General features: G+C 30.1%; 1 protein-coding gene across 1 annotated transcript; it reads left to right on the plus strand.

The window, feature by feature from the left end:
* Positions 1–3,533: 3,533 nt before the first annotated feature.
* LOC107003661 lies at positions 3,534–4,552 on the plus strand. Its single transcript, XM_015201977.1, has 3 exons — positions 3,534–4,023; positions 4,128–4,241; positions 4,482–4,552. The coding sequence occupies exons 1-3, from the start codon at positions 3,534–3,536 to the stop codon at positions 4,550–4,552; spliced, it is 675 nt and encodes a 224-aa protein (XP_015057463.1).
* The last annotated feature ends 10,788 nt before the right edge of the window (positions 4,553–15,340 follow it).

Genomic DNA, 15,340 nt, shown 5'->3' on the forward strand with positions numbered 1-15,340 from the left:
TTAACACTAATAGTGAGACTTGATATATAGATATAGCAACTTTTTACGCATTTAAATCTTTTATCAATAATTGTTGTAAATCATTAGTTTATGATGATTTTCCCCCTTTTTTTGTTTATAACTTTTAATAATTTTAAGCTTTATTTGCAGGATGATTGTTGTTTGATTTGTTGAATTTTTATTTTTATTTTTTATTGATTCAATATATTGTTAAAGTTATTATGTATACATATCTAATGTGAACTATTTATTTGATAATATTATTTAATAATAAGTTAATATTTTTAATTGTCGATAAATTAATATTTATAATTACATTTATCAACTAACCACGCAAGCGCAAATATATTAGTATTTTTTTAAAAAACAAAAATAAGTTATTAGTCAATACCACAATTTAAAAAAATTATTTGTCCATACCACAATTTTTTAGCGTTGACACATTATACTACTTAACTAAATATACACTTACTAACCAATTATAAATTATTTTATAACTACACATCATCTATCTACAAATGATGAATAAAAAAGCTCAAATTTTAAATGAATATATGTAGAAGAATTCGCTTGTAACATGATTTTCATAAACCATTTAATCAATGAAACAACAACAACAATAACAACAATAGCAACAACATTATTTATTTTAAGACATTATCATTAGTATAACTAATACACAATTTAATTTTTTAAATATTTAAATTTAGGCACGTGTATATTTTGATGTTTAACTCTTGATTGACATTATGTTTATTTTGTTTTTGTTATTTTAATATATTTTTACTATTTATATATTCATAACATTGTAATACTTTTATAAACAACTTTTTCAAACAATATATTATAATATCATGTTATAGATATAATCAATTATTCTTTTAGTTTACACTATATTATGTTAAGAATTTTTTTTAATTATAATTTTAATTTTATCCGTAAAAAGAATCTCTCAACTTCCTAATTCCACATCTTTAAAAAGAAAATTACTATTCTTAAAGCATCATTCACATCTTTTTTAACCAAACTTTTCAAAATACAAATATAAATATTTGTCAAACAAAAATACATTTAAACAAAAGTCTTATTACACTCGTATAAGATCATAAAAGAAAATGAGGGAAAATATAGTAGTTTATTGTGTGTGTATATTTCATTTTTCTTAATTGTTTGATCTGAGATTATTTTGTTATGATGAAAGGAAAAGGATCGCCATTCTCTCATATGCAACAAAGAAAAAGAAGCAACATACGATGAATAAATGATGAAATTCTATAGATTTCATAGCAGCGGACCATATATATGTCAATAACTATTCAAATTCGGTTGGCGTTCTTTATTTATGTTATTTTCATTTTTTTTAATAATAAAATTAATATAAGTAATAACGATGATGATGAAAGCATATTATATTATTGTATTATTTTAATGTATAATGATACAATATTATTTTATTTAATATCATGACCAAAAGTAAATAAAAAGTAAAATAGTTATTGAAACAAAAAGAAAGAAAAAAAAATTAGTGAAGGGATAGTTAATAATAGGGAAAATTGTATATAATAGTAAATTAATAGCCTAAAATAAATGGAGTAGCTAGGGTTTGATTTAATTATACTCCATAGCAAACGTTTGCGAAAAATTGTCAGGCGTCTCTCTCCCAAATATCTAGCTCGCCACTCCTCTCCAATCTCTCGCTCGCTTCCTCACTTTTTTAAACAAACACAGGTGTATAAAAATTATTTCTAATTGTATAAAGCAGAGAAAATTGTATAAATACATATATTTTTGTTCCCCTCTCTCCGTTCTTCCAGATCTCGCTCGCCACTCTCCCAAGTCTCGCTCGCCAACCTCTCCTTTCTCACTTATACAAACAGAAGCGAAATGTATAAATTGTGTTTCTGTTTGTATAAAGCGTGAGAAAATTGTATATACACATGCAAGTATATATGTTTTCGTCCTATACACTTATAATTATACAATAAAAATACTCCCCTACCCAGTTTCTTTTGCTTTTCTCTCTTTCTCGTTTTATACAATTTTCAAATTGTATCTAATTTCTCTCTTTCTCGTTTTATAAAATTCGATTCAATTGTATATCCTTGTCAAGTCTCTTTTGTATTTCTCTCTTTCTCATTTTATACAAATTCAAATTGTATATAATCGTTCTACACACTTATAATAATACAATTCGGTTTATACACTTCGTTTTTATACAGTTCTCTGCCCAAGTGTATTTCTCTTTCTTGTTTTATACACTTCGTTTTATACAATTTGCTTCAACTGTATATGTACAACGAATTATACAATTTCTATGTTTGCTATGGAGCACAATTATGCAAACTTTGCTATAGCATATAAAATATGAATTTTTTTATTTGCTATATGTGAAAATTGTCCTTAAAAATATGTAGGTAAATTTTTTATTAAAGCACATAAAGTTTGATAAATAAAACACCAAATTAAATCATCCCTAAAATTCCTCACCCCCTTACTTAACTACCTTAATTTTTAGTTTAATTATTTTCTTTAATCTTTTTTTTGATAAATATTTATTTAAAAAATTTTCAACTAACACTTTTTTTAAAAAAAGACTTATAGAAAAAGACTCAAATTTCTTACAAATTATCACTACTTCCATTTTTATCTTTTTTCCCCCTTAAAAATAATTAATTTCTTACTCATAAAATCTTTAATCACAACCAAAGTCACAATATCTAAAGATCTCATATCATTTGTGTAATATTCTAATTTATTAGTAATTGCTTTTTCCTTATTTTATCGCAAGTGATTTTTAAATTAAAAATATATGAAATTATTTTTAATTTTTGTAGATCTCGAATTCTTAATGTTGATGCTAACGTACCAATGGTAATAAATTAAATTAAAAAAATATCATAACACCAAATAAATAAAAAGATAAAACAGTTAACCCAAAAAATTAATAAATAATAAATAAATAGTTAACATACGTATGTAAAAAAATTTAAAATAAAAATAGATAAATATTAGAGAAAAAACACTAACCTAAGATTCCTCACCCAGCTACTATCCAAATCTCTTATAACTCAATTGTATATTTTAATTTTCAAACTACATTATAGGAAAAATAAAATTTCCACATATAACCTGAAGCATCACACATATATAAATAAATTTTGAATTTATAAAAATGAATTTAAATATTTCAAATTTATGTTTTGTTAAAAAACATGTCAACAACATAAATATTTTTATTATAAAGTATTTGTATTATAGTGAATGTCTATCATGTGGAGTCCTTTTTAGGATATGATTAAAGAGTCCTACTTGGGGACCAAGTTAGATTTCTCCTATAAATAGAATGCTCCTCTTCATTGTAAATTAATTCATCAAGAGAAATAACAAGTCTTCTCATCTTTTCTCTCTAGTTTCTTTTTCTTATTCTATAGTTTTATAACACGTTATCAGCACGAGACTCTAATTTCTCAAAAGTGAAGGTTAGATTTGAAGAATTAATAAAGGTATTATTTATTCTTTTGTTTTTAATTTTAATGGTCAATCTTACAAAACTAGAGTTCACTGCCCTTCAAAGTTCGGGCAGGAACTACCTCTCATGGGTGTTGGATGCTGAAATCCACCTTGATGCAATGGGTCTTGGAGACACCATAAAAGAAGAAAATAAGACATCAAATCAAAACTGTGCACGAACAATGATATTCTTGCGTCATCATCTTGACGAAATTCTGAAAATCGAATATCTGACAGTTAAGTATCCACTTGTTTTGTGGAAAAACCTAAAAGAAAGATTTGACCACTTGAAGATGGTCATACATCCAAAGGCACGGTATTATTGGATGCATCTAAGGCTACAAGATTTTAAGTCTATACATGAGTACAATTCTGCCATGTTCAGAATCACTTCTCAATTGAAATTATGTGGAGAAACGGTTAGTGAGATTGATATGATGGAAAAGACTTCTCCACTTTTCATGCCTCGAATGTGCTCTTGCAGCAACAATATCGAGAAAAAGGTTTCAAAAAGTATTCTGAACTAATTTCTCATCTTCTTGTGGCCGAGCAAAATAATGATTTATTATTGAAAAATCATGAGAATCGACCTACTGGATCTGAACCACTTCCTGAAGTGAATGAGGCGTACGTCCACCATGCTAGGCGTGGAAAAGGTCGCGGTCCTAATCGTGGTCGTGGACGTGGTCGTGGACGTGGACGTGGTTGTGGTCGTGATTATGGTCAAGAACGTAATTCTATTCCTGGCATTAATCATTCATCAAATAAAAAAAAAAGAAAGGATGAGAAACGTGAAGCAACTAGGAAAGGTTGTTTTCGATGTGGTGGAAGAGGTCATTATGCACGTGATTGTCGTACTCCCAAACACTTGGTTGAGCTTTATCAAGAATCACTAAAGAAGAAAGAGAAAAATCCTGAGGCAAATTTTATCTCTGAAAATCAAGTTGACATCACGCACTTGGATGTAGCAGATTTCTTCGCACATCCTGAAGGAAAAATAGATCACTTAATTGGTGATGGTTCTGTGAACATGGAAGAGTGATATTTTTTTTTTGGTAGTATTTATTAATAAATTTCATGTAATGATAGTTGTTTGCATGAGTATTAGTATTTTAAATTAGTTTAGTCGTTCATTAGCTTGTTCCTTAATTCTTAATAAAATAATATATATTTTTCATTGATTTATTTATATGATTCTAATATTATAGAGTTAGTCAAATACTAAACTTTATCACGTGTTTGTATTATATTAGGTCTTTAACTTGGTCTAATGTTAAAAACATAAATTCTGATATTAACTAGGATTTATCATGTGTTTGTATTATATTAGGTCTTTAATTTGATCTAATGTTAAAAACATGCAGTCTGTTATTAACTAGGATTAAATAATGATTTTATTTTATTTTCCTAACAACTCGTTTTTGACTTAGAGGAAACAATAAATTAAGGCTTAATTTCTAATATTTAATTATTAATTTATTCCTTTGAATATATTGTACCCTTTTGACAACACTAATATTTAATATATATTTATTTTGTGTATGTCATTTCATGTGAAGATATGGATAATTCTAAGAACATATTATCGAAATATGAAGATATTTGTTTGATTGATTCTGGTACAACACATACGATATTCAAAAATAAGAAATATTTTTCTCATTTAAGTATGGGTAAAATAAATGTTACTACAATTTTTGGTAGTACTAATATGATTGAGGGTTTTGGAAGAGCCATTGTAATTTTGCCCAAGGGAACTAAACTCATCATTAATAATGCTATGTTTTCTCCAAAATCTAAGAGAAACTTGTTGAGTTTTAAAGATATCCGTGAAAATGGTTATCATATCCAATCAATGGATGAAATAAATCTTGAATATCTTGGTATCACCAAGTATGTCTCTGGGCAGACATGTGTTATAGAAAAGTTCCATGCTTTATCTTCTGGCTTGTATTGGACAAAAATTAGTGCAATTGAGGCACATTTTATAGTAAATAAGAAGTTTACTGATTCCAATACATTTGTACTTTGGCATGATCGTCTAGGACATCCTGGGTCAATAATGATGAGACGAATTATAGAAAATTCGAATGGACATCCACTAAAAGACCTAAAAGTTCTTTTAAATGGTGAATTTTCTTGTACTGCTTGTTATCAAGGCAAGTTAATTGTGAGACCATCACCAATGAAAGTTAAGATTGAGTCCCCTGCGTTCTTGGAACGTATACATGGGGATATTTGTGGACCTATTCACCCACCTAGTGGGTCATTTAGATATTTTATGGTTCTAATAGATGCGTCTCCTAGATGGTCTCATGTGTGCCTATTGTCATCTCGTAACTTGGCATTTGCAAAATTATTGGCACAAATAATAAGGTTAAGGGCACACTTTCCTGATAATCAGATTAAGTCCATTCGTCTTGATAATGCTGCAGAGTTTTCATCCCAATCATTTAATGATTATTGTTTAGCAATTGGGATAAGAGTTGAACACTCCGTTGCTCATGTTCATACTCAGAATGGTCTCGCTGAGTCATTAATTAAACGTTTGCAATTAATAGCAAGACCATTGCTTATGAAAACTAAGTTGCCCACTTCTGTGTGGGGACATGCAATTTTGCATGCTGCAACACTTATTCGTCTCAGACCGACAAGTTATCATAAGGTTTCTCCATTGCAATTGGTTATGGGTCAAGAACCTAATATATCCCATCTAAGAATTTTTGGAAGTGCTGTATATGTGCCTGTGGCACCACCAAACCGCACTAAGATGGGCTCTCAAAGAAGGTTAGGAATATATGTTGGGTTTGAGTCACCCTCCATTATTCGCTATCTTGAACCATTGACTGGAGACATGTTTACTGCTAGATTTGCAGATTGTCGGTTTGATGAGACAGTTTTCCCAAAATTAGGGGGAGAGAATAGTGAAATAAAACGAGAAATTTTGTGGAAAAATTTATCATTGTCTCATCTTGATCCATATTCTTCTACTTGCGAACAAGAAGTACAAAAGATTATTCATCTGCAGAAAATTGCAAATCAAATGCCAGACGCATTTACAGATTTGAAAAGGATTACTAAATCACATATTCCTGCAGAGAATGTCCCAATTCGAATTGATGTCCCTAAAGGACCATCCACTAGTGTCATAGCTAATGAGTCAAAAACACACCTAAAGCGTGGTAGACCATTGGGGTCTAAGGATCAAAATCCTAGAAAAAGAAAGATTAAATGTCAAGATGACACTATGAAAGAATCTCATATGGAAGTTCAAAATTTGAATAAGTCTGATATTCATGAAAGAATCAATGAACTTGAAACTCAAGGAAATAATGAACTATCCATAAATTTAAGAGATGTTGAAACTAATATGAATCGATCAGAAATAGTGGTTGATTATGTCTTTGCATATAATGTTGCAACAAATATCATGCAAGATAATGAGGATCATGAACCTCAATCTGTTATAGAATGTCGACAACGAAATGATTGGCCAAAATGGCAAGAAGCAATTCAATCAGAGTTGAATTCACTTGCCAAGCGTGAAGTTTTTGGACCTATAGTTCAAACACCTAATGGTATTAAACCTGTTGGTTACAAATGGATTTTTGTGCGAAAAAGAAATGAGAAAAATGAAATACAAAGGTATAAAGCACGCCTTGTGGCACAAGGATTTTCTCAAAGGCCTGGCGTCGACTATGAAGAGACATACTCACCCGTTATGGATGCAATAACATTGCGTTATCTCATTAGTTTCACAGTCCATGAGCAACTTGAAATGCATTTGATGGATGTGGTTACAGCCTACCTTTATGGATCACTTGATAATGAGATATACATGAAAATTCCTGAAGGATTTGCGATGCCTAAATCATGTAATTCAAAATCTCGAGAAATGTATTCAATTAAATTGCAAAGATCATTATATGGTTTGAAGCAATCTGGGCGCATGTGGTATAACCGTCTTAGTGAGTATTTAATTAAGGAAGGTTATACAAATGATGCAATTTGTCCATGTGTCTTTATAAAGAGAACAATATCGGAATTTGTTGTACTTGCTATTTATGTTGATGACATAAATCTTATTGGAACTCCAATAGAGCTTCAAAAGGCAATTGATTATTTAAAGAATGAATTTGAGATGAAAGATCTGGGAAGGACAAAATTATGTCTTGGTTTGCAAATTGAGCATTTGACAAATGGTATTTTTGTTCATCAATCTGCCTACACAGAAAAAGTGTTGAAAAGATTCTGTATGGATGAAGCGCATCCATTAAGTACTCCGATGGTTGTTCGTTCACTTGATGTGAATAAGGATCCATTCCGACCTCAAGAAAAGGATGAAGAAATTCTTGGTTCTGAAGTACCATATCTTAGTGCAATTGGTGCACTAATGTATCTTGCTAATACTACAAGGCCTGATATAGCTTTTGCTGTTAACTTGTTAGCAAGGTATAGTTCTGCTCCTACTAGGAGACATTGGAATGGGATCAAACACATTTTGCGATATCTTAAAGGGACAACTGATATGGGCTTATTTTATTCTGTTAATTGTAGCCCAAATCTTGTTGGTTATGCTGATGCAGGATATTTATCTGATCCACACAAAGCTCGATCCCAAACAGGCTATGTGTTTATATGTGGGGGGACTGCCATATCTTGGAGATCTACAAAGCAGTCCATCGTAGCCACTTCATCTAAGCATGCTGAAATAATAGCTATTCATGAAGCAAGTAGAGAATGTGTGTGGTTAAGGTCTATGATACATCTCATTCGAGAGAAATGTGGTTTGAAATGTGATAAAGTACCCACCACTTTATATGAAGATAATGCAGCATGCATAGCACAACTTAAGGGAGGATTCATAAAAGGAGATAGAACAAAGCACATTTCACCGAAGCTTTTCTATACACATGAACTTCAAAAGAATGGTGATATCAATGTGCAACAGATTCGTTCAAGTGACAATGTGGCTGATCTATTCACCAAGTCTCTACCAACTGCAACTTTCAAGAAGATGATGCACAAGCTTGGAATGCGAAGATTCAAGTCTCTGGATTAATGTTCCCATTAGGGGGAGTTAATACGCGCTGTACTCTTTTTCCCTTACGAGGTTTTGTCCCACTGGGTTTTCCTTGTAAGGTTTTTAATGAGGCAGCCTAGATGCGTATTAATAGATATGTGTACTCTTTTCCTTTACTAGAGTTTTTCTTTTCTTAAAGTTTTTTTAGTAAGGTTTTTGATGAGGCACATCATCTATGAATTAGACATTCAGGGGAGTGTTATAAAGTATTTGTATTATAGTGAATGTCTATCATGTGGAGTCCTTTTTAGGATATGATTAAAGAGTCCTCCTACTTGGGGACCAAGTTAGATTTCTCCTATAAATAGAGTGCTCCTCTTCATTGTAAATTAATTCATCAAGAGAAATAACAAGTCTTCTCTTTTTTTCTCTCTAGTTTCTTCTTCTTATTCTATAGTTTTATAACAATTTTCGAGTTATCACATTTCATAATCAAAATAATTTTCAAATTTTTAGTTTAATTGTTTTCTTAATAAAATTAACTCATTTTTTTTAGGAAATATGATGAATAATTATGTACAAATATGATTTTTTGATCTTTCAATTTTTTCTTTACACTGCAAATATAAAGTATAACTTACCTAACTCACATAGTGTAAAACCTAAATAACATTCTATTTCTATTATTTTTTAAATTTACAAAAATCCCTTCAAAATCAGTGCTATTCGGATACATAAAAAATAATTAAGATACATTAATTCCAATACATTAAAACAAAATCAGTCATACTTTTAAAGGAAAGAAAAATCAATTTTGAATTTTATTTCTCCAAATCAAGCTAATCAATTTGTTGTCAATCTTTTTCAAAAGGTAACAATTTCAATTAATTCAAAATTCAAATTTTATTCTCTCAATTCTCCTCCAAATCCTCCTAGCTTCAAACAATTCAACAAATACTTTCAGAATCAACAAATTTAAAATTCATTTATTTTTTCTATTCATCGTCTCATGTTCATTCAAATTTGTCAAAAATTTGATAAGATACATAATAAATAGTTGTTGGAAGATAATTTCTTTTGTGAATCTCAAATACAACATTGCAGCAGATCGATGAGATGAGAAAAACTTGAAAATTCGAGTTGATTCTGCTGTTTGGCATACTCTTCATCTCATCTCGATCGTGGCACCATAGTAAGAGATGGTCAAAGAAGTTAGTGACGACATCAATTTTTATTTCAAAATACATTAGTTGATGTATTCTAAAATTGTTCTTCTCATTCTTTCTAAAAAAATCTGAATTTATTGAATCAAACTTGTCCATAAATTGCATTGATACAACATGAACATGTCCATCAAGTTAACCATAAGATTTGAATTAAAGATCAATGAGTTGAGGAAAAAACTGGCGATCTGATACATCGTTAAAGTGAAGAAATAATAGTTTGAAATTTTAATGTATCCATTATGGATTGATACAAGAAACAGAAAGACTGAGGAGAATCATAACTTTGATGAATTGTTAATACCTTTTATAATGTTGTGTAATCGTTTTCTGAATTTTATTTCTGAGATGGATAGATTTATCAATATAATACTATTTATGTATCTAGTTTAAATTGCCAAGTGTTGTATTTCTACCAGATACATTAAATAAGTAATTATTGTCCATATGATGTAAGGTTTGAGATTGATAAATTACTTTGTGGTGGTTGCTAAGATACAATTAGTATAAATTCAAATTTACATATCATGTCTAGAAAATTGTATATTTATTCATGCAATAATAAAATGTTGTGTATCCGATACATTATATCATGTATCAATTTTGTGGTTTAGTAGATGTAACATTGTGTTCCATAAAATTGCGTATCTCATCAACAAGTTCAATATTCATCAATTACAAACTCCACAAAAAGGCACTCACAATATCAACAATACACATTATCAAGTTCATCAATAGAGGTAACCAAATATCAAGTACTTTCTAACCACCAATAAAATACACAATGATAAAGAAAGAAGGATGTCATGGGATGCAATGCAATAAGACACCATGAAATGATATGTCTCAAAATACCAAGCACTCTCTCAATCGTATATACATGATACTCCTCGGAAATACATCGAGAGTTCATGATCCATGGGGGACTCACGAGGTCCATATGCCGACACGGACGATCTCCACGTGTCTATGCGGACGATCTCAACGCACTATCATATGAGCTCAGTAAAGAGCAAAATCACACTTACTAAATCAAGTAAATAATGTATTAGCTAATGCCCATACACTTTGGCATTCTTGGATTACAATCCACATTTTATAGTAATAAACTTTGCCTTTATAACACTGGTACTCGTACAGTTCTAAACCCATCACATATAAACAATTAATCACATTGCCTTTTATTATCCTTTTTTATCATTAGAATTAATCAAGGTGGACAATTCAACCCTTCACCAAGTCCCTTTACTCCCAAACACATACCATAAGGAAATACACGAATTTCATACACTTAACAAGGATTTAGAAATCCACTTGCCTGAATCCAATAAGAACTCCGGGACTTGAACCTTTTTGGTTTGTTAAACTTCCAACTCAAAGCAATCTATTCACATACTTAATCACAATAAGCTTTCAAAACTAACAACAACCATATTACTATAGGTCTAGCCTTGACCCAAGAACTTACACAAACCTAAAATCAAGTTCATAAATTGATGTCAATTATTATGTAACCCCATGTTACCAAATTTCAAGTCCAGAGTTAAGTCATAATTTCTCCAAATACTAAAACCCTAATAGTTTTCATATAATATGATACAACCAATGTTTGATGATATATCTCAATATATCCAAAATTGAATCATAATATGATGAATATAACAAAAATTCTATTGAATCATAATATGTTTGAATATAACAAAAATTCTAATATTAAAACGTAGTTACATCTAAATTATCTATCGTTATTAATGACTAAATACTCATAATTGCTAATTATTAGCCAATGATTGACCACACCATTTCTTGCCCCCCCCGNTTCATCTAAGCATGCTGAAATAATAGCTATTCATGAAGCAAGTAGAGAATGTGTGTGGTTAAGGTCTATGATACATCTCATTCGAGAGAAATGTGGTTTGAAATGTGATAAAGTACCCACCACTTTATATGAAGATAATGCAGCATGCATAGCACAACTTAAGGGAGGATTCATAAAAGGAGATAGAACAAAGCACATTTCACCGAAGCTTTTCTATACACATGAACTTCAAAAGAATGGTGATATCAATGTGCAACAGATTCGTTCAAGTGACAATGTGGCTGATCTATTCACCAAGTCTCTACCAACTGCAACTTTCAAGAAGATGATGCACAAGCTTGGAATGCGAAGATTCAAGTCTCTGGATTAATGTTCCCATTAGGGGGAGTTAATACGCGCTGTACTCTTTTTCCCTTACGAGGTTTTGTCCCACTGGGTTTTCCTTGTAAGGTTTTTAATGAGGCAGCCTAGATGCGTATTAATAGATATGTGTACTCTTTTCCTTTACTAGAGTTTTTCTTTTCTTAAAGTTTTTTTAGTAAGGTTTTTGATGAGGCACATCATCTATGAATTAGACATTCAGGGGAGTGTTATAAAGTATTTGTATTATAGTGAATGTCTATCATGTGGAGTCCTTTTTAGGATATGATTAAAGAGTCCTCCTACTTGGGGACCAAGTTAGATTTCTCCTATAAATAGAGTGCTCCTCTTCATTGTAAATTAATTCATCAAGAGAAATAACAAGTCTTCTCTTTTTTTCTCTCTAGTTTCTTCTTCTTATTCTATAGTTTTATAACAATTTTCGAGTTATCACATTTCATAATCAAAATAATTTTCAAATTTTTAGTTTAATTGTTTTCTTAATAAAATTAACTCATTTTTTTTAGGAAATATGATGAATAATTATGTACAAATATGATTTTTTGATCTTTCAATTTTTTCTTTACACTGCAAATATAAAGTATAACTTACCTAACTCACATAGTGTAAAACCTAAATAACATTCTATTTCTATTATTTTTTAAATTTACAAAAATCCCTTCAAAATCAGTGCTATTCGGATACATAAAAAATAATTAAGATACATTAATTCCAATACATTAAAACAAAATCAGTCATACTTTTAAAGGAAAGAAAAATCAATTTTGAATTTTATTTCTCCAAATCAAGCTAATCAATTTGTTGTCAATCTTTTTCAAAAGGTAACAATTTCAATTAATTCAAAATTCAAATTTTATTCTCTCAATTCTCCTCCAAATCCTCCTAGCTTCAAACAATTCAACAAATACTTTCAGAATCAACAAATTTAAAATTCATTTATTTTTTCTATTCATCGTCTCATGTTCATTCAAATTTGTCAAAAATTTGATAAGATACATAATAAATAGTTGTTGGAAGATAATTTCTTTTGTGAATCTCAAATACAACATTGCAGCAGATCGATGAGATGAGAAAAACTTGAAAATTCGAGTTGATTCTGCTGTTTGGCATACTCTTCATCTCATCTCGATCGTGGCACCATAGTAAGAGATGGTCAAAGAAGTTAGTGACGACATCAATTTTTATTTCAAAATACATTAGTTGATGTATTCTAAAATTGTTCTTCTCATTCTTTCTAAAAAAATCTGAATTTATTGAATCAAACTTGTCCATAAATTGCATTGATACAACATGAACATGTCCATCAAGTTAACCATAAGATTTGAATTAAAGATCAATGAGTTGAGGAAAAAACTGGCGATCTGATACATCGTTAAAGTGAAGAAATAATAGTTTGAAATTTTAATGTATCCATTATGGATTGATACAAGAAACAGAAAGACTGAGGAGAATCATAACTTTGATGAATTGTTAATACCTTTTATAATGTTGTGTAATCGTTTTCTGAATTTTATTTCTGAGATGGATAGATTTATCAATATAATACTATTTATGTATCTAGTTTAAATTGCCAAGTGTTGTATTTCTACCAGATACATTAAATAAGTAATTATTGTCCATATGATGTAAGGTTTGAGATTGATAAATTACTTTGTGGTGGTTGCTAAGATACAATTAGTATAAATTCAAATTTACATATCATGTCTAGAAAATTGTATATTTATTCATGCAATAATAAAATGTTGTGTATCCGATACATTATATCATGTATCAATTTTGTGGTTTAGTAGATGTAACATTGTGTTCCATAAAATTGCGTATCTCATCAACAAGTTCAATATTCATCAATTACAAACTCCACAAAAAGGCACTCACAATATCAACAATACACATTATCAAGTTCATCAATAGAGGTAACCAAATATCAAGTACTTTCTAACCACCAATAAAATACACAATGATAAAGAAAGAAGGATGTCATGGGATGCAATGCAATAAGACACCATGAAATGATATGTCTCAAAATACCAAGCACTCTCTCAATCGTATATACATGATACTCCTCGGAAATACATCGAGAGTTCATGATCCATGGGGGACTCACGAGGTCCATATGCCGACACGGACGATCTCCACGTGTCTATGCGGACGATCTCAACGCACTATCATATGAGCTCAGTAAAGAGCAAAATCACACTTACTAAATCAAGTAAATAATGTATTAGCTAATGCCCATACACTTTGGCATTCTTGGATTACAATCCACATTTTATAGTAATAAACTTTGCCTTTATAACACTGGTACTCGTACAGTTCTAAACCCATCACATATAAACAATTAATCACATTGCCTTTTATTATCCTTTTTTATCATTAGAATTAATCAAGGTGGACAATTCAACCCTTCACCAAGTCCCTTTACTCCCAAACACATACCATAAGGAAATACACGAATTTCATACACTTAACAAGGATTTAGAAATCCACTTGCCTGAATCCAATAAGAACTCCGGGACTTGAACCTTTTTGGTTTGTTAAACTTCCAACTCAAAGCAATCTATTCACATACTTAATCACAATAAGCTTTCAAAACTAACAACAACCATATTACTATAGGTCTAGCCTTGACCCAAGAACTTACACAAACCTAAAATCAAGTTCATAAATTGATGTCAATTATTATGTAACCCCATGTTACCAAATTTCAAGTCCAGAGTTAAGTCATAATTTCTCCAAATACTAAAACCCTAATAGTTTTCATATAATATGATACAACCAATGTTTGATGATATATCTCAATATATCCAAAATTGAATCATAATATGATGAATATAACAAAAATTCTATTGAATCATAATATGTTTGAATATAACAAAAATTCTAATATTAAAACGTAGTTACATCTAAATTATCTATCGTTATTAATGACTAAATACTCATAATTGCTAATTATTAGCCAATGATTGACCACACCATTTCTTGCCCCCCCCGCCCCCCCCCCAGGACCAAAAGAAATCCCAACAAGTTGAATAAAATATCAATTAAAATCAGCCGTGTACTTTCTTTCCGACCTAACAACATAAACATTAAAATATTCCAATGTATTCCACTCTAAATAAATAGCTATATAAAAATCAAAATATTAGCTACACTAACTTAATTTGCTTCTCACTTTCTAACATTCACGTCTAGCATAATTGGTATTACTTGAAACAGCCATCGTCATTCTTGCCTAAACCCTTTCTTCTTCTTTTTTTTTCTCTATTTTTTCCCCTCTGCAAACTGTACCGTTCACAACAGCCAGCAATATATATGACCTTTTATTTCTCTTTTAATTTCTAATTTATTTATTTATTTTTCTTTTCTATCATTATTAATAACAAA

Source organism: Solanum pennellii, chromosome 11 (genome assembly GCF_001406875.1).
Source record: "Solanum pennellii chromosome 11, SPENNV200".
Taxonomy (NCBI): domain Eukaryota; kingdom Viridiplantae; phylum Streptophyta; class Magnoliopsida; order Solanales; family Solanaceae; genus Solanum; species Solanum pennellii.

What these genes read in the sequence shown, in the direction of transcription:
- LOC107003661 (XM_015201977.1), top strand. Translation starts at nt 3,534, where the DNA reads ATGGTCAATCTTACAAAACTAGAGTTCACTGCCCTTCAAAGTTCGGGC. An exon ending in CGAGAAAAAGGTTTCAAAAA is followed by an intron (nt 4,024 to 4,127) that starts GTATTCTGAACT and finishes CACTTCCTGAAG; the next exon opens with TGAATGAGGCGTACGTCCAC. An exon ending in TCGTGATTATGGTCAAGAAC is followed by an intron (nt 4,242 to 4,481) that starts GTAATTCTATTC and finishes TGGATGTAGCAG; the next exon opens with ATTTCTTCGCACATCCTGAA.